The 27155-nt window shown below is 41.6% G+C and overlaps 1 protein-coding gene across 1 annotated transcript in view; it reads left to right on the top strand.

Moving 5' to 3' along the window:
* TSPAN4 (tetraspanin 4) overlaps positions 1-27155 on the top strand; it is a gene marked incomplete at its 5' end in the record, with an annotated part of 219856 nt that overhangs the window by 133382 nt on the left and 59319 nt on the right. Inside the window, one exon of the mRNA XM_082485192.1 lies at positions 8353-8544. Within this exon, the coding sequence (XP_082341318.1) occupies positions 8353-8544 (192 nt within the window). The remainder of the gene's footprint in view (positions 1-8352; positions 8545-27155) is intronic.

The raw sequence follows: 27155 nt of genomic DNA, 5'->3' as shown, positions 1-27155 counted from the left end.
AGCTGGAGAGATTGGCATTTGAAATGCTTTGTGCTTTACTCCATTGCACTCTTTTAAAACATCTTCCTGTAAGTCATAGAGGTATCAGTGAGAGAGTTCAAAAGTGGAATTAAGTGACACCAGAAGAAAATAAAATTTTGGCTTGAGAGAATATACCGCAGTGAGTAGATGTTGTTCTAAAAGAAAGTGTTGTGTCTGGGAGCAGAGCAGCATCTGTTTGTGATGTGTAATTTATGTTGGATAATGTCTATCTATTGGGTGGAGCTGGCACTTGTTAGGAGTTGAGATCAGATGTGTCTGTCTGAGAAGCAACTGAGAGCCCATCTGAATTAGATGAGGAAAGGATTTCCTGAGTTGTTCCCTTTCACAGAGGGTCTTTGCAGACTGCAAGATTGGTGTTTGGGGTTTTTTTTGGTTTGATTTTTTTTTTTTTCATTCTTTACAAAACCTCATGATGTGCCCTACTATTGAAATCCCAAGTCTCAACAGGCTTTTGAGGTCTATCCCAAGACTCAATAAACTGGAGGACTTTTCACCCCTTACGCTTCTCTGAAGACTTCTTAAGGGGACTGTGCTGACTCAGCCAGCCTGACAATCAAGATGCTAAAGATGCGTGGGTGGAGTACTAGGTGGAAAGGATGTGCTTGCATTCAGCCAAGCTTTAAAAGGCTGCTTAGTCCCTATAGCAGGAAATCAGGGAGACTTTCTACAATAGAATCATAGAATCATTTAGGTTGGAAAAGACCTTTAAGATCATTGACCTAGCACTGCCAAGTCCACCACTAAACCATCTCCCTAAGTGCCACATCTTCCTCTTTTAAATACCTCCAGGGATGGTGACTCAACCCCTTCCCTGGGCAGACTGTTCCAACGCTTGACAACCCTTTCCAGGAAGGCTGTTTCCTCTTGTCCTATTGCTTGTTACTTGGGAGAAGGGACTGACCCCCACCTCACTGCCCTCCTTTCAGGTAGTTTTTGATCTAGAGGATACGTAAACCTAGTTCTCATTGATTTTTTGATGCAAATTATGAGACAGCTCAAGTGCTCTGGAGTGCTGGCAGCTGCCCAAATTCCATAAGCAGTACTGAAGACCTGGGTCATGGCTTCAAGAGCAGAAGGCAGCACTGCAGAAGAGTGCAAGTGCATGTGTGCAAAGAGCTGAAGTGGAGGTATCTTTACTCCGCTTCAGAAATGCAGCTAAATAATTTAATCCTTTTTTTCTTTTTTTAAGTGTACCATAGCATAAGCACTGTGTTGTTTCTAATTTAGCTATTCATTGCAACAACACAAGAGTCCATTACATGTGGGCATAAGTTCTGGGATTTCCTTGCAACTATTCTGTATCATACCACAAAAAAAATCTAGTGGACTGGGTGCGTAGGGGTTAACGGATCTTACTCCAGATTTGCTAAGGTTTAGAGGGAGGAGTCTGGGTATGATCCCTATGCCTGTTGGAAAAGAAGTACAGCTTCAAAAGGATTTTGAATTAGTTGCTAATTACACAACAGATTTCTAAATTTCTGTTTGAAATACTATATACTTTCATTGATACAAAAACAAGAGTATGACATGTACGTAAGGAGAAACAGGGACTTAACTCTTTGGTTGTTGTCTGTCTCTATAACCCTGTCTCTGAAAACAGGCTGATGCCAAGCAAAGCAAGCAAGGAAAAAAACTGAGCGAAACTGTAAGTGAGCATTAAAACTAGGGAGGGGGAGAGGGTGAAGTAAGGAAAATATACAAATGCCCATAATGTTAAGAAAGTTTCATCTAAGTGAGTACCCTATTTTTGGTCATGGTTGCTCAGGGATGCTTAGAGAGAATATAAGAAAAAAAGAGAAGATAACAAAGGGCATTTTAACCAGCTGCTGCAATTAATGGTTTAAGGTCGTCCTGCAAGGGCTGCATGCAAAATATCATTTTTAATAAATGCTAGGATACCTTGCCCTCCTTTCATTTGTGTAATCCATTTTTGAACCTGCTTATATTTTGACATCTACAAAACTCTGTGGCAATGAATTCCAGAATTTAATTAAACGTTTTGTGAAAAAGTACTTGCTTTTATTGGTTTTCAACCTGCAGACCAAATAACCTCTAGCTTTTTATATCTCAAGAAAAATGAATAATGCTCCTCTATTCACGTTTCCTATCCCACATTGGCATTTATGGAGTGCTACTGTTAGAGTTTCTTCTTTCCCAGGAATGTGGCCCCTACTAACTGATCTTTTTTTCAAGTATTTTTTCCTTGTTCATTTGAAATTGTTGCGAAAAGCACACAGCTCAGATCATGGACATTTTGGATGAGGTTTGTGCATGTATTTCAGTTCTGCACTGGAGAGCTCTAGAGCCTCAATATGCTAAGCGTAGAAATGTGCTTCAGTTCCTAATTTACTACTCCATTTAACTTTCCAAAATGAGGTACAAAGGGATTAAATTTTATACCATCCGTTATAGAATCATAGAATGGTTACAGTTGGAAGGGACCTTGAAGATCATCGAGTTCCAACCCCCCTGCCATAGGCAGGGACACCTCCCACTAGACCAGGCTGCCCAAGGCCACATCCAGCGTGGCCTTGAACACCTCCAGGGATTGGGCCTCAACAACCTCTCTGGGCAACCTGTTCCAGTGCCTTATCACCCTCAAAGTGAAAAATTTCTTCCTAATGTTCAATCTAAACCTGCCCTCTTCCAGTTTAAAGCCATTCTCCCTTATCCTATCACTACATGCCCTAGTAAAAAGTCCTTCCCCAGCTCTCCTGTAGGCCCCCTTTAGGTACTGGAAAGCCTCAATAAGATCTCCCTGGAGCCTTCTCTTCTCCAGGCTGAACAGCCCCAACTCTTTCAGCCTCTTCTCATAGGAGAGGTGCTCTAGCCCTTGTATCATCCTTGTGGTCCTCCTTTGGACTTGCTCCAACAGGTCCATGTCCTTCTTATGTTGGGGACTCCAGAGCTGGATGCAGTAGTCCAGGTGGGGCCTCACGAGAGTGGAGTAGAGGGGCAGAATCACCTCCCTTGACCTGCTATGTGTTAAATTCCCATAAACCATCCCATATTTGTTAAATTTCAGACCTCTGATTAGTAAAAGAAATGCAGCATGAGCTACACTGAAGTGATACTACTAGTATACGTCACATGAGTTCTGCTAAAGTGTCCCATCCATGTGGTGGGACATCATCTACAAATTCAGTCATCCTGATACTGGCAGTCGGTAGTGGTGGTGTGGTGCAGGTGGATGTCTACAAGGTCTTCAGTAGTCTAATGGCCATGGATTGCCAGCTTGAAGATGTTTTCCAGAAGTGGCTGGCAGGAAGGTTTCCACTCCTTCCTCCAAGATAGGCAGCAGCTACACTAACAGGTTGTTTGCGTGTGCTTGTATAGAAAGCCGGGGTCTCTGCAGTAGGACACATGCTTCTGCTTTTTCCATGTAAGATTCGTGATTCATTTGATCCTGTCAATGTATATATGTATTTCATTTTTACCTCCTCTATGTATCTAGCTGAAAGGAACAGTAATTTAAATATGCCTTACATTACAAGAACATCTGCTGGATAATGTTCATATCACTACTATTAATACTTTGGTGTTGATTTTTCCATTGTATACTCTTACTCCATAGTTACAAGGGGAAGCATATTTACACAGGAGGAACTGGATAGCAAGTGGGTTTGAGAAAGCCTTTCTAGCTTAAATATGTGGAGACTGGGGGAGGAAAAACCCTCCACATTAGTTAGTTTAACTACAGAACAACTGGTCATACCTTCCACTTGCATTCTGTTATTTGTATTTTTTAATATCCATGGAATATTTTTTTTAACTGAAAGAGGAAGTATGATGGGTAGATCCTAATCAGATACAATATGAGAAGCCTCAATTAGATGCATTTTCTGTGTAATAAAACCAATAAAAAACCCACTTAAAGACAACAACGCCATTATCATGAACAATGAGGTAATTTCTCTTGCAGTATTTTAAGTGCGTAGCTGTAACTTCAGAATTATTTTCTCCAACAACATGCATATATCCAGGGCTGTTTGGGATTACATTGTTTACCATACTGTAAGATCAATTCTAAATGTATGCACTGAAGTCTGAATTATTTATTTTCTAGCCCATTAGAACAATTTGGAGGATCTAATTCTGTAGGCAGCTTTTCTGCCAAGAGAGCGAGCGCACATGTGTCTGTGTATCTCTTGGGGAAGAAGAGACAGACTGAATCTATGCTTTTAGAGTAAGCCACCCACTTTACTGTTTGACTCAGCTGTATAAATGCCTGTGAGCAATTTGTCTTGAGCAGAATAAACTGTTCCTTCCACAGCCTATTGCAAAGTCCAGGTCTTGCAAAGAACCCACTACTCGTGGTTTTGTATTCATGGTTTTGCAACTGAGGCACAGATACGCCGAACAGCCTGTTCCAGATTTACACTGAGGTCTGTCCTGGAACACTTAACTCATAGCTCCTAAGTCTTAGGGCTATGACACCATCCTTTCTGGTGTCCCACTGTTTTGGCTTTAGAATAAAAGATTTTACAAAAAAAATGCAACATCAATTGGAGAAAAAAAATGTTAGAGGAAGCTGCATTTCGTTTCAGGTTTTGCCATGAGCTGCCTTGCTTACAAGAGAGTGGATTATCATGAACAATTCGGCAAGTAATGTGTTAAACATTTCACAAGGGAATTAAAAAATGGTGTTGTCAGTAGCCTGACATCTTTGAGGGGGATTTGTGTTTTTTTAAAAAATGTCAAGCCTGCACTCAGCACATGGAGTCAATACAGACTCATGTTTGGCTGCCAGTAGGTCAGGTTCAAGCCGTAGGCTTCTTGCTAATCTTTTTGTTTTAATGTTTTCTCTTTTAACCGTGACAGCTTCACTGTTTGCTTGGAAGCCCCAAATTAGTAGCCCTGTTAATGGTTTTGGTTTTGATTAATTTCACATCTCGGCAAGCCCTGAAAGCTGTCAAGAATTATCATCTTATCACTCTTCTTACCGTTTGGCACAAACAGGGACTGGGGGTTGGGTATGGAGTAGGGACACAAAAAGTGGAGGAAAGGGAATATCATAAATAACTAAGTAAAATTATCTGTTACTTAACAGCTCCTTAGATACCAAGATGAAGAAATCAAAACAGACAGGCAGCATAGAACCAACTACAACAGTTTTCATTCTGATCCAGAATAAATAAATGTGATCCTTCTGATCTTAGACTGGGAATTATGCTGCTGTTCAGTTTGGAATGGGGCTGGGGGGTGGGTTGGAAGCGAGCTTTTTGAATGTTTGGGAGCAGAAAATATTCTGCTATCACTGGAAAGGCTTCTGTGGCTGTCTTGGTGGGTCTTGGTTCCCTTAAGCATTTCCTTAACCAGGTGCTTGAGTGTTACTATGGTCATTGGATGGAGACTCAGAGGTGTGCTTCACTCCTTGGCAGAAAGGGGGCTTTGAAGAGCAGTTTAGACTAGAGTTAAAGGCAGCCTTTCTTTCCCGGCCGATGTGGCAGCTCGGCGACTTTATTTGAGGACCGTGAGGGGACTCTCTGGTGTGGGAAAAGGCTGAACTAAGGTGGAGCAGCCCTTAGTAGTGTGTGCTGATGTTTTTTAAGCAGCGCTTCGTGAAATCTAGTTTGAGCCGGGTGATTTAACGCTCAAAGGATCCCTTTGCGCATTTCAGGGTTTGGTTAATCAGCCTAAGGAAGAGCTGTGCATTATCTCTTCAAAAATAGGAAGATAATGAGCTGCTAGAGAGCCTGATGTATATTAGAGTATCTCTGAATTGAGGGCAATGCAGTGAGATACTCCTGCTGACCGACTCACCTGAAATATTCAGCCTTGATCTAAATGGGTACAGCCGCAGTCACAGCATTTTGAACAAACCGTCCCTTGGTTTTGTGATGTTTTGTGCCACCGGTGAATTCCCAGTTTCTGCAGACAAGAATGACTTTGGAGGGAGAAGATGCTGGAATCACATATCCGAAAGGCAATGATATCTCAAGCATTATGCATTGTACAGAATTTAATGGGCGATGGAGGAGCAGGCAAGCAGGTCTTGCCTTTACCAAACACAGCAGTGTCCTTGGCGAGACCCACCTCCCATAATACAAATGATAGTTATAGGCGTAAGCATCACTTAAAGCAGTGTAGCAACACAAAAGGTGGTGAAATAAGCTGCCTCTTATTGGTGCTGTTGAATCGCTTCAGAAACAATTAACTGAAGATAATAGCTCAACGTATTGCAAGGTGATGCCTCTGCTGGTGCTGGGCATCTGCCTTCCATAGGCTTAATTGGACCATTTGTGTAGCCTCACTGTGCCTGAGGCTCCGAGGCTGATTTTGAGGCAGAATGTCCACCAGACTGCAGAGGCAGAAGCACAGTTATGCTTTCCATCCTGTTCCTTGACCTATTAGTGCTATTTCTGAGTGTATTTCTTTTCCTTCCTAATAGTGCCATTTCCGACTGTATTTCAGTGCTCTGACCAGTTCAGTTTTAACTTGGGTGTCTGCCACCTCTCCTTTGATGTTGTTCTGTAGTCCAGTAGACCTTCAGAGTTTTATTCCCATTTTAGAGAATTTGTTCCTAATTTTTTCCCATATTTTTTCCTTGGGCTACATTGATAGCTTTTGTTTATGTCCCCTCGGTTACCCTAAATGATTTTCTATGGGTTACTTTCTTTAAGTATTCTTCCCCTTCTTCTCCCCTGGTCATTCTTCAATCATTTTAGACCATGTTAAAGATCATAGTCCATAAGTAGACATAGAGGGGAGTTATTTCCAATGTGTATGGTCAGGACATGGACTGTCCCTCCATGGTGCTTGTAGAGGGTGTTTTGTGAAAAGGTGATGGGATGCCTGTATATGAAAAGGCTGCTGTATGAAATTATTTGGGTCCCTGTGTCCTGAAGTCTGCCTTCTCTCAGTGGAGATGCACAGGTTGATGCAGCTGAGGTACATTACGATAAGGTATAGTTTGACTCCTTATTTCTGTACAAAATAGACTGGTTTGCAACTGGGGTGAGGAGTCCTGCCTTGAGACACAGCCACCATTGTTGTCCCTTATTGAGGGGCAGTTCAGTGGCATGCAAAAGCAACTTTAGCACTTACTACTCAGAAATTGCTTTGGCTTTTGTTTTCTCTCCTGTGTTTCATTTCTGAGGCTTAGCTCTACCCCAGGATTAGCTCTGTCTTTTTCTTTCCTTGGTTCATGAGCTGCCTTATGTTCATCTACTTTATGCAGATATTTAATTGATATGCTCCTATGTCTGGCTTACTACTCTATGAACACAATTTCTTTCCTAGCCTTTAATTGATTTGGATAATAAAGTGCAATTATAAAACTCAATAAAAAGTATAAAACTCAATAAAAAGCGAGAGCAGGAAAGAAAGGAACCTAAGTGATACTCTGCTGTGTGACTTTATAATAATGCAAAACCCCCTTTGGTTTAATTCTATTTAATTGCTCAGCTTTACTCAGATTGTTACAATTCTGCAGGCTTTCGCACAGTTATAAGCAGCACACTTACAAATGTTTGCATATTTTAAAAGTTCCTTGTGTATGTAATAATTGTAGATGTTATGGTTTTGTGGTGGCTGCTACCTGCACTGGCATCCTCCCTTCTCCTTGCTCACATGCCTGGGGACCCTGTACTACTGCTCACCTCAAACTTTTCCTGAAGCAGACAAGTCCTCTTCTGAGGATTGAATTACCAAACCAGTGGCCACATTAGAAGTAAACATCTGGTTGATTTTTTTAATGCTATGGGAGCATTCTCCCTCCTTCTCTGGCCCCTTTACACTCTAACTGTTCTCTTGCTTCCAAGGGAGGATAGACCTTGGACAGTAGCTGAATAAGAAGAGGTGTGAGGTGTCCTACAAGGGGATGCTCTGGCAAGATTTGTTGATGGCATGTGTCAGGGATGGGAGATGGTGTATTGGGATGGGAAGAACAGGGGATCAAAAGTGCTTCAGCCATTCTGGGCAGCTCTCTGATGTACCCAAATAGGATATGGATTTTTTCAGTCCCTTTGAGATCTGAATCTTTGGGAATTTCTCTTTTACTCGGTGTCTGCTTTTTCACCAGAGGGGAAGAGACCTGATTTTTGAAGTTGTGTCTTGGATTTAGGAAATCTGGGGCTTTTTCTTGAGTGTTACATCTTACTGATGAGTTCCCCCTCTATATTTTTTTTCTTTCTCCTTTGTCTGTTTTCCCTTCTTAAAGAGCCATGGGAAGAGATCATTTCTTATTAGGTGTGACTGCTGGGTTTACCGGAGCAGAGCTGTTCCACTGCTGCCATATTGATATGGATTAATATCTGGGGTTGCTTGGACACGATAACTGAGTTTCTTTGTTTCTCTTTATTTTCTCAGTTGGGAGGCTGTGGAATCCTTGGAGTAGGCATCTGGCTGGCTGTTACCCAAGGGAACTTTGCCACCCTCTCTTCTTCTTTCCCGTCCCTGTCAGCTGCCAACCTACTGATCGTCACAGGGACTTTTGTCATGATCATTGGCTTCGTGGGCTGCATAGGCGCCATCAAAGAAAACAAGTGCCTCCTGCTGAGTGTGAGTATTAAGCCGCTATGGCGTTGCAGTGTTTTCTGTCTTAAGGTGCTGGTGCTGGTGCTATTCCAATGCATGTTACAGTGTCCTGTATTTCAACAGCAGTTTCCCACTTGACATGGATGAGATGTGAGTCATGTTTGAATCAGTCTTTGATAGCTCTAAGGAGCTGCTAGGTCATTCCTGACCATGCTTTTAACCTGTCCTTGGAGGATGAGACCTGCAAGAAGGAAAGGGTTAGCAGTGATGTGTGTTTCCTTGAACTCTTCAGAGAAGAGGGAGAGGTTTGTGAAGACAGTGCAGTGTACACTGGAATAATTTTTTACTCAGCTTTGGTAGCTGTCTACTCCAGATGTCTACCCTGGCAGGGCTGATGATCTGAAGTCCTGGGCAGAAAGATCAATGTAGGCAGGAAACATTGTAAAGAGATTGATTTTGGTTTAAATAGGAAGTTAAGTCCTTCAGATTTGGCAATGCTGTTTTTGCCAATCATTTGCTTCCTGAGAAGTCAGGAAGCAAAGGTGGCAGCACAAGGAGACTGCTTTGAAATCAAAGATTAACAAGGTGCCAGCTGTCCATGATTTAACAGAGACTTGAGCCACATCCCTAATGTATTTTATCAAAATGTAATTTGATGCCACTCAAAGCTGGACTTTACAGGTAGTGAGTGCCTGCTGTAGTTGATTGGGTCCTGTTCAGCAGAAGATCAGGAAGTGAGGTGATCTTGCTGCTCAAGTCCAGGACTTCACTGTGGGGTTCAACAAACCTCACAGTGAAGTGAAGTTGGGGTTTAGTTTGGTGAGCTACTGATTCCTCTGTAAAAGGCTGTCCCTCACTGGGCTTCACATATTCATTTTGCTCCCCTGGGAACTACAGAAAGAGTCAAGGCACACAGGCCCCAAGAAAAATTCATCCTGTAAAAATTTTTAGAGCAACTGTGAGATTGGATTAGAGTGACTGTGTGATTAACTGTGAGATTTCCTTGACTGGAAAAGGGGAAACATAACCCCCATTTTTCAAAAGGGAAATAAGGAAGATGCGGGGAACTACAGGCCAGTCAGTCTCACCCCTGTGCCCAGCAAGATCATGGAGCAGATCCTTCGGGAAACTCTGCTAAGGCACCTGGAAAATAAGGAGGTTATCGGTGAAAGCCAGCACGGCTTCACCAAGGGCAAATTGTGCCTGACAAACTTGGTGGCCTTCTACAATGGGGTTACAGCGTTGGTGGATAAGGGAAGAGCAACTGACATCATCTACCTGGACTTGTGAGAAGTGTTTGACATTGTCCCACATGATATCCTGGTCTCTAAATTGGAGAGACATGGATTCGACAAATGGACCACTCGGTGGATAAGGAACTGGCTGGATGACTGCACAAAAAGAGTTGTGGTCAACGGCTCAATGTCCAAGTGGAGACCAGTGACGAGTGGCGTTCCTCAGGGGTCTGTACTGGGACCCATGCTGTTCAACATCTTTGTCAGAGACATGGACAGTGGGTTCAAGTGCACCCTCAGCAAGTTTGCTGATGATACCAAGCTGTGTGGGGAGGTAGACACACTGGAGGGGTGGGTTGCCATCCAGAGGGACCTGGACAAGCTGAAGAGGTGGGCCCAAGCCAACCTCACGCGGTTCAACAAGGCCATGTGCAAGGTCCTGCACGTGGGTTGGGGCAATCCCAAGCACAAATACAGGCTTGGCAGGGAATGGCTGGAGAGCAGCCCTGAGGAGAAGGACCTGGGTGTGCTGATTGACGAGAAGCTCAACATGAGCCAGGTTGTCCAGAGAAGTTGTGGAAGCTCCATCCTGGGAGGTGTTTAAGGCCAGGCTGGATGGGACTTTGAGCAACCTGGCCTAGCGGGAAGTGTCCCTGCCTATGGCAGTGGGGGTTGGAACTTGATGATCTTCAAGGTCCCTTCCGACCTAAACCATTCCTTGATTCCAAGCCTCAATAGATGATTCTTTCCAGACCCCTGCCTTAATCAGTTGTTTTTGCTGATTTTGTAACCAGTAAAAGACAGAACTAGTCAATCTAGGATACTAGGGGCTATTTATGTACCAGGTGGGTGTTTTGAAACTAAAATGAACAACATAAATTGAAATTAAGGCAATTTTGTGAGTGGAAATTTACATGGGGAAGGCTGAAGTCAGAATCTGAGGCTGAAAGTCTTCAACAATTTTAACAGTCTTATAAATACCCACTTTGTGGGTATAACCACTTTGTGGAGGAAGTGTCTGGCCAGCCAGATGTAATTACTGGATTACAGCTTCAGTGCCAATGCAGCAGGCATCCACAGGGTGCTGAGTCTAATGGTATAGCTTACATGTGTGAAATTAATCACCCATCTTGTGATTTTTTTATTAAAGTCCTAGCTCAGGTGTTTTCTTATGTGTCAGGATCTAGCAGTCAATCCTCGGCACTGGAAAAGTTTCAGCTTTTTATCTTGTGTGATTTGTTGGCCCTCATCACTCCTTTTGGCAAGAGCAACATCTGTCTTGATCAGCCACCATTGCTGCAGCTAGGATGAATGTACTCAGCCAAGCCTAGATGGGCATCCTTTTAGGGACATGCAAATATTTGGGGGTACTGGTCCTCCTAACACATACTGCACAATTGGCAGAATCTAATGCCCTTCAATGGATGATGTAAGGACTATACTTGATGGGTCAAGTTAAGTAATGCAAAGAAATCCAAATTCAATCCAAATCTTTGCATGGGAGAATGGGGAACCTTGATCTGATTTGGTACTATCATTTCACTCTGTCTGCCTGTCCTTTCCTTTGTGCACTGTAGCTATTCAGCGTGGCCTCTATTTTACTCAATTTTCTTCAAAAATTAGTTATGTTAGAGCTGATTACAGCTACTTTACTTCTGAATAAGCCCAACTATAGAGGGATGAAATACAGTTTCATTAGTCTACGTTGAATTTACTTTTTGTTTTGCCTAGAGCAACTTTCAACAATGTACATTGGTACTTATTTACCCTCATTAAATACCAGTGAGATTTTTGAGCTCTTTTGAGTTTTTCTGTTGAGTCTGTCTGTTTGGAATGGAAATGGATGGTGGTAGGAGCTTCTGTTTCTGTGACCAAAGCCTTATCATGTAGGTTTGTTCTTAGTCTTCCTTTTCCCAAATTGCTGGTTCTGTTTGACTGAACTTTTAAGTTCAGGGCAAGGCCATTTAGTTTTTCACCAGCTCCCTTTTTTCTAGGCAACGTAGGTAGCAAAATAAATGCTTGAATGAAATAACTTGCTGAATATCAAGCCAAGGCTGTTCTTAGGGTGTGTGGTTGCTACATCTCTTCATCCTTTTCTTATTTCACAGGTGTTCCCAACACTGTGTTCTGCGAAAATGAAAAGAATCTCTTCCCAAAATATCTCTGTTTTTTTGTTAAACATCCCTGAGAATGCCCCTTCTCTACTGCTTTTTAAGAAGACTGTTTTGTTGCAGCTGAGATGTGATAGGATTTATCATCTAAGTTGTAGAGGGGAAGCTACTAAACATGAGTGTGTATGACACACACTGTGTTTAACAGTCACTGCAGGATCAAGTCATTACACTTCGTTCTACATGTCCCAGGCCACCACTTCACATCTGGCTTTGTTCCTGGTAACAGCTAAGATTGCCTTTTGAACTGAATTCCTGTAATTTGTCTCCAGAAGATATTACCACAAATGTGACAGCAACTTATGGAATAACTTATCTTGCTCATGTGTGACGTCACTAACATATCTTGTTTTGTAACAGTTGGTTTAGCTAACTTTTCCTAACTTTTTCTTCCATTTGGAAATAGGAGCTTTGATAGTACACTGACAGAGAAACAGAAGTCTGGCCACACAGGTGTTTAAGATGGACTGATGGAGACTATTTGATTGTATGGGTAGTGTGTTCTGTTGCACTATTCACTGGATAATTTTTCTGATTCTCTTAATTTGCCCTCACCTCCCGATATTTGGCCAACCCCAGCACTATAGCAATAAAGAAGCAAGTGCTAAACAAGCTTGGAACTGGCATGGACAGGAGTTAGACAAGGTCGGCAGTCAGGTGAAACAGGTTTTTGGTGGGCTTAAAACCGATGAAAAGTTATTAATGGAGTACTAAAATGGAAGCAAGAAATAAAAGCTAGGATGTTGTGTGCCTTGCGTGTTTCAGTAGTCTGTATGCAATAGCCTGATGAAGGGAGGCTTGGAATGGACAAAAAGAAAAGGAAGTGGAATAAAGCAAGCTGGAGGAGCACCCAGGGATGCTATCGTGGTGGGATGGCAGATACTTAAGTTATAACCTACATATATGAGATCAAACATTGCTCCACTGAGCAGAACATCACTGTGTACCTGTGAGTGAGTAGCAGGTTTCACTGACCTTCACCTTTCCTCTGCTCAGTACAGTGTGAGAGAAAGTCTGGGATGTTAAGTATGACCATAAACAGTAATGAAGTTGGTGTGAATGTCATCCGGTTCTCCAGATGCTCTGCCCATGCTGTATTCCTGTTCTGAAAACATGCCCTTAAGATCTCCGTGAAGACACTTATGGCATTATAAGCATGCGGACCACATGGACATGCCTGGTTTAACCAAAAAAAATTTGGACCTCCACTTGCTGTTATCTCCTGTAGTACACCCCATCCTAATGATAGGTTGACAGTAGTCTTTAGGCCTTCAAGGAATGGAAAGACAGATTTCCCATGCAATAGGAGCACCTCTTGTTCTGTTTCCTAAAAGCAAAAGAAAGATGAAAGGATGTGGCAGTTACAAGTTAGGGAAGGATGTAGTTGGGAAGATGTGCTGCTGTTATTGGGATGGGTAGTTTGGAGGAAGACATTGGAAATATTACAGGAGGTATGGAGCACCACTGGGATCCTAAAATAGACTGGGAGTGAGCAGGGCAGGAAGAACTACTAGCTCAACCCACCTGTGTTCGAGGAGCAGAATTTTGTGTGGTGTTGGATGTTTGTGTATGGTCTTGCCTTATGAATAGTGCTACTGTTCGATGCTGTGATAAGGGATGCGATTTCCTAAGGAGTCTGCTTGAGTGCATGAGAAATGAGCAGTATCAAAGACACATTTCGATCTATTTGTATTTCATACACTACATTGCAGAGCAGATGAGACTCTGATCCTGTATCTTTGTGTTCTCCACATATGACATTTGTATTGGGTTGTCAGAGCAAACCTGTAAGCTCTTTGGTATTAGGCTGCTGTGATGTTAGGTGTAAATTATAATAATGGCTTACCTCTGGCATTTGCTAACGACTTTTGAAAGAAAAGAGGACAGACAAAGTGTTTTAAGTAGCAGAGGACAGATGGAGAAAGGAGGTCAAAAGCAGAAGTGAAATTTAATTTGTAAATGAGATTTTTGCATAGCTGCATGCAGTAGTCAGGAATGATCCATGTTAACTCTCTGAATACAGTGTTTAGATAGCCTAAAGCTTCAAAGTTTTACTGACTTGAAAGGACTTACCTGGTGTCCACCAACTAAGGAGCTGGCAGATATTCTTTACTTAGTGGCAATGTATAGCCAGTACAATGCCTCATTAATGTGTTAAGAAATAGGCCCATTCCTATTTCTCTGCATTCAGAGGATGAGAATAATATGAAAATATAAAATGGAGTGTGAAAAAAAAATTAAAAGGAAACCTCGACTATCCTATGCGTTCTGCAAAAATAGACAGATGGGGTGAGTTGTGCAGCTGTCAATGTAAGATCTCAGTGAACAAAGAATGGATATTTACAATGATTCTTACTTGCTCCAGCTACAACATGAAAGAAGATAAACTTTCCATCATTAGATTTCCCTAGGGAAATCAGAGGAACTAGCATTTCTTGAAATAAGTATACAACCTGGTATATATAATCTTGCATCCGAATGTAGATGCAAATTGATAAGCGAAGCAGGCGAACAATGCTTTCTTGCTTCAGTAAGATTCCTTTGACATTTCTGCTATTCTTGTTGCTCAAGATTATATAACAGAGTTCCCTCTGCTACAAGCTCAGCTGTAATTAGAAAACGGTAGCTTTGTTCTGATGGGTTGGGTGACTGTCCTGAACAGGTGACAGAGGTAATAAGCTAAGAGTCTGACTTGAGAAAGTCAGTTTATGGACTTCCATCGTTTTTTTTCATGGCTATTTGATTCTGTGCTGTGGGATCACACAGGTGTACTACAAATCTCTATAGGCTATCTTAAAACAAAATTAGGAATCTGGTTTTGCTCCCTTCTTCTTTGCAAATGTATTATAGTTCTAATGTCCATCAGAGCTATTAGCCATATCCATCGTCTTCGTGTGTAGTTCTCTTAACCCCATTGCAATGCTGTTCAGCTGAGGGCAGGACCTTGCAGAAGATGAGGCACCAGCTTGCTGTACCCACTGTAGCACAATCAGTTGTGATGACTTGGTCATAGTACTGTCTTTAGGCAGGTGCTGTACGTACATGTGCACGTGTCATTGCTCTGTGCTAAAGAAATTTATTCCTGATTAAGTACTTTTTTCTATTTCATACTCAAATGTTGACCTAGCTGATCCTTGTCTGTGTAAACATTGTCTTTCAAGTTAATTACTTAAGATCTTTGTTTGACAAGCTAAATCGCCTGAATTCTCTGCCTTTCATACATGTTTAGCAGAGATCTATATTTCATAGAGTCATAGAATACCAGGTTGCAAGGGACATCAAGGATCATCTGGTCCGACCTTTCATGGCAAAAGCACGGTCTAGACAAAATGGCCCAGCACACTCTCCAGCTGAATCTTAAAAGTGTCCAATGATGGAGAATCCACCATGTCCCTGGGGAGATTATTCCAATGGCTGATTCTTCTCATTGTGAAAAATTTTCCTCTTCTATCCAAATGGAATCTCTGCTGGAGTAACTTCTACCCATTACCCCTCATCTTTTGCAGCACTCCCTAGCCCCTTTATCCTCCATGGAAGCTGCCCACAGAATCCCGCCCAACTGAGCTCTGAGTGAGCTGAGGTTTGGTCTTCTAAAATTTAAGCCCTTTGTCTTAGTACAAACATTCAGCATGCTCAGCAGGATCCTAAACTCCACAATATTGCGAGTTTGCACTCTATGCTTGCATGAATAAGATCATTATTCCACGTATAGTCCAGGTTAAAAATCTCAGCTCTAGACATTAAATCATGATGTATTATGTTATTTATTATCTGTATTACAGTATCCCCTGCAGGCAGCCCATGAGATCACAACACTCCTTCTGTATAAAACTCCTGGTAAGAGGAGGTCCCTGACCAGTAGAGCTTACCGTCTAAATAGATAAGACAAATGGAAAGTAGTATTATCTTCATTAGACAGATGGGGAGCTGCAGCACAGTGAAACTAAGTGCCTTGTGTAGGGTGCACAGGGAGATTGTGGGAGAGCTATGAAGTAAACCCAATTTGTCTAAAACTCAACTGAATGCCTTTGTCATCTTTCTCTGATTACAGCAGAGTATGTCTAGCTGTCCTGTGTGCCACAATGACCTTTAAGAAGTATCTAGTCCATGTTTCCATAATAGTAATCACAAATGTGATTTCTTTCATCATGTGTATTATTTCCAAAAGGTAAATAAATATCCCAAAGCAAAATTGGTTCTCAATTTTTATCTTGTTGAAAGTGTATAATTGGCACAATTAGCTGGTTTCCATGAGCTCCACTGCAGGTTGTCCCAGCTGAGCCAATCGGCCTAATTGCAACGTTACCTTCAGTTAAATGGGAAACAGGACATGCAGAGAAGCTGCCAGAAGGGGCATGTGAACGTGGTCTAATGCAAACTTTTTGCAAATAGGAACTTACTTTTGGTGCAGGAAATCATAGTCATTGGTAAAAAACAGTATTGGGCCCTTTGTGAAGGAAGCGTTTTTATGTCTATTGGTTGTTACAGCACACAGGTGTAGATACCATGTTTCCAGATAATTGCAATTTAAATAATAACCAATGCCCTGGAAGGAAATAAAATCTATAGGCAGTTCTTTATTTCACCCTCTGATTTTGTGACACTTTTTTTTTTTTCCCAATGATTTGGTACAAAAACCACATTTTTCTCGTGGTTGGGATATGCAACATGGCCAATAATCCAATCAAAAGAGGTAGAGGAGAGGTCTTGCTTGTGTAAACTTTAAGGCCTAAAAAGGCCTTAAGTTGACATAGGTGATTCTTCACAATGTATAGCCCATACAGTAATATATTAGAAAGAGGAAAGGACTTGAAGTAGACAAAATGCTGATTCGTCTTGGATTACCCAAAGCCAGCTGCTTTCTTATAAAGCACCAAGGTTAGGTATGTTCCATCAAATCAAGGATCAGATAAGTAAGAAGATGGCTTAGATACGCCCTCTTTCCCCTTATTCCTGATTTGTGGGTAAGCTTGATTTATTTTCTTTTTCGTAGAAAAGCTGAAACAATGATTAATGAGAAGGGGAAAGAAAATAATCATTAACAGACAGATATGTGTTCAGCTTAATTTAAACGAGAACCTCATGTTAATAAGCGAGGAGTTCATCACAGTCACTGAAGTGAATAAGATCAGAATTAAACCTTGATATTAGGTCTGGACCAGCTGAGGAAAGAGATGATACTATATACGTATCTGAAAGACTATCCAGACATCAAAAGGCTCTTATTTATGGAATAGTCCAAGGAGAAAATGAGTGCCCGTGATGTTTTGTACTGTGCTGTTGAGAGTTTTCTGAACTTCAGCCAGCTCATCTGTAAGTGAAATAGCAATAAAGAAAATGAGGAAAAAGTTAATGAGTGGGAAGAAAAGGAGAATAAAAAACTCTACTGTTTTCAATAGTGTCACTGGATCCAATCAGAGCTGACAGCTGAAACTCCAGTGATGACAGGGAATTTATTTCAAAGCAACTAAATGGGAAAGAAATAGCCCGTGAATGACTTCATCTCAGTAATTTAATGCTACAGACCAAACAGTAGATTCTCATTCCATCTTAGCACATGTGCTTGTGTTCTTTTAGTAATCTGAGTAGCAAAATCAAGGAAATTGTGGCTGCAGCCATAGCAGCGAACAAGTGATGCAAAGACCAGGAAGATATCATACACATGGCCTGAGATCCTTATATATCACCTGTAACACTTCTATGTGTTGTGTTGCATATGAAAGCACTAACTTGTTGCCTCTTTGGAGTGTAAATACTGAGTACCAAACTCTCTTAGTTTTGTTTCCTCTTCTTTGTTATTAGGAATCTGCTCCTCATTACCTTTCAGTTTTTAGCTTCTTCCGCTTGGCTGATACTGAAACTCAGGAGTGCATGGGACCTGTCTGAGTCCTCCTCTTTCTGCCTTCTTTTCTTCAGCTCTGGTAGCAGTTAATCAAAGAACCTGGGAACAAAGGAGAGAAAGAATAAAGCTGTTTTCCTTCCCTCCTGTTTTTAGACTTGAGCCTAGGCTCAATGTGTGGGAAGGGCTTACCTCATAGGGTAGTATTTATTCTTCTGATATAGACTAGTGTTTGATATGCTTTGAATCATAGAATCACAGAATATCTCAAGTTGGAAGGGACCCATAAGGATCATTGAGTCCAACTCCCTGCTCCTCGTGGTACTACCTAAAACTAAACCATATGACTTAGAGCGTCATCCAGGTGCTCCTTGAACTCTGACAGGCTTGGTGCTGTGACCGCTTCCCTGGGGAGCCTGTTCCAGTGATCGACCACCTCTCAGTGAAGAACCTTTTCCTAATGCTCCCATTCCTTCTTGTTTGCCAAGATGCTGCTTTGTGGCAGTCAAACAGTGTGACAGTGCCATGTGCAGGAGTCAGCGTAGCTATACCAATTTATATCAAGGCTTAATCTGTTTGTCTAAATGGCTGTCAGTGTTTCTGAGTTCCTAACTCCTGGTTGATTAATCTATTAACTAGTAGTTGTTAGCTGTGTATTAGCAACATCAGTTTCTCTGACAGTCTACACAGGCTCAAGATCCCCTATGACTTAGAAAGCCTCCCTCACTTTTGTCTCAGTATTCAACCAACTCTCATGCGCCAGAGTTTCTTGAAAAGAAACCTGGCTCTGAGCTGTTTCAAAAGGGGACCTAGAAACCAAGCCTCATCTAGCCCTACTATTGTCTGTAAGGATTTGAGGTGGGTCACAGATACCTCACTGCTCATCAAATGACTAGGACAATTAAGTAATCCAATGAACCTCATGGTGGAAGAGCAGACCATAAGACTACATGGTGGTCAGGAAAACACTTTCAAGGAAGCCTGTTTTCTACCAGAGCTTGCAGTCTCCGAGCAGACATGTTCATTGCCTGATCTATAAGACTGACCTCTGCTGATTTTCATGAGCTTTTGCTCCAGACCTAGGTCACCTGCAAGATCTGGTAGGCAACAGAATTACTCCCATTTTGAAAGTAAAGGACAAGTAACCTGTGTGCTCGTTGCCAGCACAGACATTCACATCACTCTTGAGCATAACGTTTGATTATTTTTTTCCTAACAATAAAATTATCTCCTCAGATAGAAAGCCATAGGCTTACCAAAGCAGCATGTATGCTTATATTCCCAATCGTCCATTTGCTATTTTAGCCACCTTAACACTGCTTCCTAAATTAAAGAGCAACATTGACTTTTTTCTTTAAGGATTAGAATTACCTGAACCTCAGAAAAATCTGACTCTGGAGGTAAAGAAATGGGGGCTAGTTTGTGTAAATTAGTGATGCCTACATGAGGTGAAGCCATATCTGATTTGATGCTATAGACATTTCAGTTCCCCAGTAGGAGAATATTACCAGCTAAAAGGCAGAATTAGGTAAACCAAACTAACTTGCTATTCATTTTTTTAAGCTACTGCAAGACTGACCCATGTGCATTTGATGCAGCAGCCTCTCTGTAGCGCGTTTGGGGAACAGCAAACTGGGGAGAAAACGAGCAGTAGAATTTAAATACAGACAAAATACTTTACCTTGTCCTTTTTTTCTCTTCTTGACCATCTGCTTCTCGATATTTCCTTCACTTACACATGCAGTGTAGTTTCTAGGTGCTGTTTTGAGACTCCTAGAAATAAGATAGATTTTCTCGTTACAATTAGCAGATGAGGTCTCATTGCAAGCTTAGCTCAGGGTTTTGCAAATAAGCATGAAGGAAGAACTGCAGAATTTCAGAGTAATTTTTTTCCCCTTCATCTCATCGTAAGTCAGCTGAGCAGCATGGTCATGTTCTTTGCCCTTATCGTCTTGGGGGAGCTTCTGTCAGTCTGCCCAGCACTTGGGGTCAGATGTGCAGTGTGAAGCAGCCCTGGTGACTCACTCACTCCGCGAGCAGGGTGTGCGGGGACCACTTGCTGCTGCTCTCCTCCTCTTGGGGCACAAAGCTGTCTGATCATATTTCATGCTGGAGCTCCAGATGACAAGAAATATCCTGGGGATAGTAGATTCAGGGAAGAAGCTCCATTTACTGAGTACACAGGTGATGTTAAAGTCCAAGAAAAAGGTGTAGGTTTAAGACACTAATTAACTTACATGTCTTTGCCATAGATGGAGAATACTGGATTAACCCCAAGCCAGAGCCTTTTAGTTGTATTTGCTGTTTCCATTAACTTAGTTAGATGAACTTAAGCAACTGCTTTGTTATTAATGGAATGACACAGGGACTTGTAAGAGCTAGTCTAATGTTTTAGATCTTCTTCAGCTGCATCATACTTCACAAGTAGGATGAATTTCTGTCTTGACTAGGACAAAGATTGACACCAGATCATGTCACACCTTTGCATTATGTTTGCAGAAGAGATGAAGCAATCCTTAAAGAGAGTCAAAGGCCAGTGAGACCTTTATTGGTGCTAAGGAATAATAATCTGTGATCTGTTAAATGGGCCTATTCCTACCTAGTGTTGTGATGTGGGAGTGATACCTGACTAATATTTGATGACACTTCATTGATTTTGAGTCAGTTTTTGGAGAAGATGGAAAATGACTAGAAATGCCACAGAATGCCAGTTAAAATCCTATGACATAGTATAGGAATGTCAAGTCTCTCAACTCTCACTTACTAATGCAGAAAGACTGAATGATTCCAACGGAAAGCAGTAATGAGACTAAAATGAAACACTGTTAGTGTGTTAAAACTGCATATGTTGTATATCTTCCCCAAAATAATTACTGCAGATTTCTTTGAGCCTTATTGATCAGCAGGAGGTTTTGCACATTCATAAAAAATATAGTCCAAACATAAACAGGGCTCTACTATATATCCAGTAGGCATAAAGTACGCATGACTTTGTTGCAGTCACAATGAATTAACTATTAAGGCTTTTAGAGAATAATAACTGATGAACCAAATTTAGATACATGCCATTTTCATAATGGAGTTTCTGTTCATAAGTTTGCTCATATACATTACTGCCTTTTTACAGTTTATGAGCAAACTTATCATTTTTATGCTGGAAAAAAAAAAAAAAGATCAAGAGGCTAAAGAGATTTACTTCCAAGGAAGTATTAAAAGAACTAAATATGCACAGCATGGCAGAGAGAGGGCTCAGGAGGGATATATGTCTACAAATATTCAGGGAGTCTAAATACTGTGGGCAGAAAGGAAGCAGGCATGGTGCTACAAAGGGTGGTAAGTAGGAACAATGGTATGGAACTAACAAAAGGAGAATTCAAGCAGAGTATCAGCAAAACTTTGGTACTGAGATGTACGATCAGAATCCACTGTGATGGAAGCTGATGGAAGCAAGCTGCCCTTTCCCTTTTGTTGTAAAGTTCATGTGGTAGATCAATACAGTCGGATTTTACTAACTGTAATCCCAGTTATTGTTACTGTCTGGGCACTGTCCTGTCATTTCTCATTCGTTCCTCTGTCTTTTTCTGTGCAAGTCTTCCAGGCTGCAGAATAAGTCATTTCTAAGATGTAAGTACAATTCCCGTTGCACTTTTTCTTCTGTTCTCCTCTCCCTGCTCAGTTCCTTGGAAAAGAAAATCAAAGAAAATTAAAAAAAACTAAGCGAGCCTTTCATAATGTTCCTACTCCCTATTAATATATCAGATGAAAACGCCTTTGGGGAATTATGTGAAATCAAAGTTCTTGTGAGAACTAGTGATACGTTAAACACTTTTGCCTTCAAAAGTGGAAGAAAGTTTCATTTTTTTTCTTTTTTGAGTGCTGATAAAGTCTGTACCATATCTGTTTTTACTCTGTGGAAGTAACATACCAGTATGTAATAAAAAAGCTATTTTGGGAAAACTTTGTCATGCTTGGGGATGATCTTTGTATTGCTGTGCTTAGAAAGCCAGATACAACATCGGCAAGCACTGGTACCTGAAAGCAGGCACAGGGCCGCTATAAAGAGTGGGTTGTTCTCCAGTAGCTGGAGTTCCGTTTTCCAGTACCTCAGTAGGAATTCTTGCATTGATTTTGACTTTTCACAGGTAGCTTGATTTTTTCCAAAGTGTTGAATATGCAGTAAATTTGGCAATAGTTTATAGCATTCAGCACCCTTTTGGTACTCGGCTTTATGCATCTAAGTTTGTTGGTGCATCTGTTTTAATTTGCTTAGGCATGGGAATGCTACACTTCTATGGGGAAGACATAAGATTTTGACAATGCCAACCATAGTAACAAGGCAGCTCCACTCAGTCTGGTCGATATTATTTCAATAGCCCAATGAATTCTCTGTAATTTCTTCTACCTGAGGTTCTTATTAATTAGGAAGCGAAATGTAATACTGGTAATCCAGCCTATCTAAAAGGCAAAATGTTTGACTATATCAAACTTGCAGTTGTTACAGAGGAAGGATTGCCTGTAAATCTTCTATTTTTTTTCTCTTCGTCTTGGGAGCTGCTGCAGGCCAAGAGCAGTTTGCTTGCTGGAGTACTTTCCCAGAAGCAACCTGCCTGCTCATGTGTTTTACTTCATGTTGTCTCTTTCGGAATAGAAGCTAACTGTACCCTTGCAGACAGATTAGCAGTGTAGGCAATATGGAATGGAACACAGCACAGGCTGACTGTTGAAGTTATTTGTCCAGTTTCTTAAGTAGGTTATGCTAATTTGTAGGCTGTTTGGTCTAAACACATTATTTCATAATCCATGAACTTTAAAACTGTTTTGGAATGTGTCACTATTCCAAAGAGACTGTTGGCTTTGGGGTCTTGCTACTGCTTTCTTGCTGTTTGTTGAAGAGGATTTGAATAATACTTTGCAGGAAACTTCCGTCTCCTGTCATTAGCTAAGTTGAGAAGAGGATCTGGCACACTGAGATCTTACTGTCTCCTTCTGAGACAGACTCTTATCAAACTAAAAGTGTTACTTCAGGCATCGGTCTAAACACAGCCTTCTTGATCTTGCCATCAGTTATATCACATTTAGTCTCATAGCAAAATGTTAGGAGACTAACAAGACAATCACAGATTGGTTTTCGTTGTACTTGGTCACTTCTGTCATTGGGAGACTGTGAGAATATCAGCTGCTCCTGACATGGAGTGATGGGCAATTTGAGCAACATGATAGAACTACTGAGTAAATTTGGGAAGGAGAAGCAGTACAGAGAGGCAAGTGTCTGTTAACGCTTGAGAAACCAGACAATCTTGGTTTTGGGGGTAGAAAATATAATTAACTTGTTGCTCTGTGCCTTTGTGAGCTGTGATGGAGACGTGCTTTAAGTGATGTACACAGGGAACAGTTCTTGATTCTCCCACTGATGTTAAGAGGCTGGATGAAGGGAACCAGAACTAGTCGGTCAAAAGCCTAGTACAACTCCAATGGGGATGGAGTTGCAAATTGAAACCTCTTCTTCTTTAATAGATTCTTCTCTCTCTGACATCAGGGGTGATACATAGCTATGAGGTAGGCTTGATAGCAATTGCATACTTCCTTTACTCCTTTCATGGGAACCTGTGTGAAAGTCATGGGCTTTGTACAATATGAAAATAAGTGCTGAGAAACTGACCTTAGTTTTCTTGAGGGTTGGAAATCAGCAGCAGTAGCTAGGCAGAAAGGCATCATCTTACCTCCCTTCTCATCAAAACTTCTGTGGGATTATTTCAGGTGTAATTTATGAAAAGATGTGCAGTTGGTACCTCTCCATTGAACCTCTACTAGGTCGCATCCCACTATTTGACAAGTAGTGTGGTAAAGCATCTCTCTGTACAAGGTCAGATTAATCTTTTTTTTATAGAGTTTTACATGAATGTTTTGCTTTGGGATTGTTGTTTCTCCGTGCATAAATCTTTATTATACCAACAGCCTGCAGCCCCAGTGAACCAAAGCAAAACTCATTTTTATTCTTCTCTGTATTTATCACCACAGTGAGAAAACTGATTTGAAAAGGAGCTGGTGGGGGTTGGGTGCTGTGAGCCTTCAGTGGGCTTATGTTTCTCCCTTTTGAATTTGAATGGGATATGCCAACTGGGCATAATTCCCTTTGGGATGATACTGAGGATGGAACTGAAAGTGAACTTTTTTTGGAACGTGCTATGGGAATAGAGGAGAAGGTAGTGCGTGCACCCATGCATGCAGTTTAGTTTGGTGGATCAGGCGTGCTGATGTGTGCAGGCTATGCTTTACAGCCAGCTCAGTCTGAAGCCTCAATTTTTACTTTCTGATGTGTTGGTTTGGGTTCAGGTAGGGTTCTTCTTTAGACGGTGATGATAAATGTGCTGACATGTAAGTGCTTGTAGCTTTAACCAAGTGGTGAATTTGTGGCCTCCACCCTGAAGTTGACCTCACCTAATTTACCTTTGCAATTAAAGATATAGTGTGTGTATCTACTGTCTGCACACAGTGGGGTTACTAATAAGTGTTACTTATCTGTGATGTAACAGTGTACTTTTTGTCAATGAATGCAAATACTAAGAAAGTTAAAACTAGAAGTTTTATTTAAAAATTTTTTTTATTCTATGGAGAAAAAGCATAATCCTACTTATCTAGGTTTTGACTTTCTGAACAGTCTACATTAATTTTCGTTCACTGTATGATTTCCAAAATCTACAGTGCATGAAACCCAATTCCCACCAGTGATAGCTTGAAGGAACCTCGAGCCTGTGTAAGGAAAGACAGACATGGTACATAACCACCACTGAGAGATCTTTTATTCTGACATTTCCTAAATTTTCACTGCTTGACTTCACAATTTTAGCATCTTTTACGATGGCAATGTTATACCTATTTCTTTAGTATGAACTGAAGAAGGAAAGAGCACCGCCATGGTCTCACCAGGAGATCCAGCCCACACGCTTCTGCTGCTGGCCATAGCATCATAGCTGGCAACAGCAGCTGCCTGCTCTGGTCCTAAAATTAGGGGTTTTAGCAGAGTTGTCGACTTGATGTTGTAGGGGAAAACACTCTTGAGTCATGAAATTTCACTTAATTTATTGCCAATTAAGATAAACATATTGAGAAATAATGACAAACAATTACATCGTTGAGAAAACTCCTCAACTTCCCTCCAGACACCTTTCCTTCCCTTCCCCGCCTTGCCAGTCTGGGCTGCACATTGGGCTACCAAGATGATTAGGGGACTGGAACACCTCTCTTATGAAGAAAGACTGATGGAATTGAGTCTCTTTAGTCTGGAAAAAAGACGATTGAGGGGGGACCTGATCCATGCTTATAAATATTTAAAGGGTGGGTGCCAGGAGGATGGGGCCAGGCTCTTTTCGGTGGTGCCCAGTGACAGGACAAGAGGTAACAGGCACAAACTTGAGTATAGGAAGTTCCACCTAAACATGAGGAGGAACTTCTTTACCTTGAGGGTGGTAGAGCACTGGAACAGGCTGCCCAGGGAGGTGGTGGAGTCTCTCGGGAGACATTCAAAACCTGCCTGGACGCGTTCCTGTGCAACCTGCTCGAAGGTGTCCCTGCTCTGGCAGGTGGGTTGGACTAGATGATCTTCAGAGGTCCCTTCCAACCCTATGATTCTATGATTCTATGATTCTATGGGCATCAGTGTGGGGTCCTTTCCTTTTTCTGCCACTCTTTATTTCTTCTCTTTTTTTTTTCCACGGCTCCAGCGTGGGGTCCTCCACAGGCCACCATATTCTCAAAGGTGTAGTTCCTCCTGGATATCCATGTGCGCAGGCATCCCTGCCTGCTTCACAGGCCTTGCCTTTTTCTCCGGCGTCTCCTGCCCCAATCGGCTACTGCCAGTAGGTCCAGTTTCTCTAAAACCGGTAGTCTAAACCAAACCATTGCCATCTGCTGTTAAAAACGTTGTTCCTCAGGCTCCCCTTTCTCCTGCAAAGTCATTCCCTGGCCTTGTCTGTACTGTCTCTGTGCTGGTGAGTGCAGAGAAGGGAGGAAAGCTTTCTTCAGAGCACAAGAAAAACAGGTCCCTGAATTTTACTCCCGTTCCTGGCTATGCCCGCTGTTCCCAGGGGATGTCCTGTGAAGTGAGACTGGAGCCATTGGCTTTGAGGGGATGGCAGAAAGGCATTGTGCACATGTGTGGGTGCCATAGGAGCGGGGAAGATGCTCTGTGTTTGCAAGTTGTCTGGTCACACGTGAACTGTGGGAAGGATGTGAGTAGGCTTTTTACGGTTGTAGGCTTCGAAGGTTTTAGCTGTCGAGCCCTCTCATCTCTACTGGATGTGTGAAATGCAGTTTTTTGAAGGCTAATAACTTTCCCACAAAAATCCACGCATAGTTGGGTAAGACAAAAGGCATGTACCTGAAATGCAGCCGCATATTGGTTCAGGTGCCTACTCTAAACACCGGCCTGTGAGAGGATTTCAAATTAAGCCACCAGAAATTTAACCTGGGCAGAATAACATACTTTGCCCTGCTTCATTCTTAGAAGTAATTGAAGTGCTATTTTTGAAGTTCTTCCAAAAGCTTTTATCCTTTAGACAGAAACAAGCTCAGAATATATAAGCGTAGTCAATTAAGGTTTGGCAAAATTATAAGCTGATTAGTCCTATGGTAGCAAATGCTGATCACTGCTTGTAATGGGTATGGGTCCTTTCTTTGCCTAATGTAATCCAGGCTATGCCTGTGAATTTCACAGGGAGACAGTGGTATTTGCTTGCACATTTTGGAAAAGCCATGCTTTATGGATGAGAAAAAAAGTATCCCACAGCCAAATAAAATATACTAAAGCGTCTGTGCATCTTTGCAAAGAGTGATGTGCTTTGTCCTGTTTCAATTAATGCTATTCAGCAGGCTAAAATCATAAATATAAAAAATAAGAAAGCTGCACTAAGGCTGGTTTGCACAGCTGTACTGAAGATTGGTGTTGGATGGTAATGATATGGAAATCAGGAAATCAGCTTGGATCACAAGTGTGAATGAGTTCTGTGATTCAAAACTGGGCAGTAATAGGATCCAGTATTAGGGTCAGGCAGGTGTGAAGATACTAGCGATGAAGATTTGAAAATAAACTTTAATTTAAGACTCATGGGGCAAAATGCAATGAGTTCTGTAGATAGTGTAATTGTACTAGTGGAGGAAGGTATTTTCCCTTTCTTGACCTTTTGCCCTCCATTCAATCACAGAAATCCGTAGGTTCAAAGGTTTGGTTTTGACTTACCAGGCAGTGAAGAAGCTCTCATAAGGCTTTGTAGCTATTAAACTTTCATAAGTTTTGCAGCCTTGTGGGTGAAGCTAAAGAGACTGTAGCTGTTTTTTTCTCTTGGGGATGGGATTTCAATTAAGTCAGTGTTGCTCAGTATTAGGATTTCAGCC

This window comes from Vanellus vanellus (genome assembly GCF_965231255.1).
Source record: "Vanellus vanellus genome assembly, chromosome: 6".
NCBI lineage: Eukaryota > Metazoa > Chordata > Aves > Charadriiformes > Charadriidae > Vanellus > Vanellus vanellus.
Note: the sequence above shows the minus strand (reverse complement) of the source record. Positions and strands in the feature narration are given on the sequence as shown.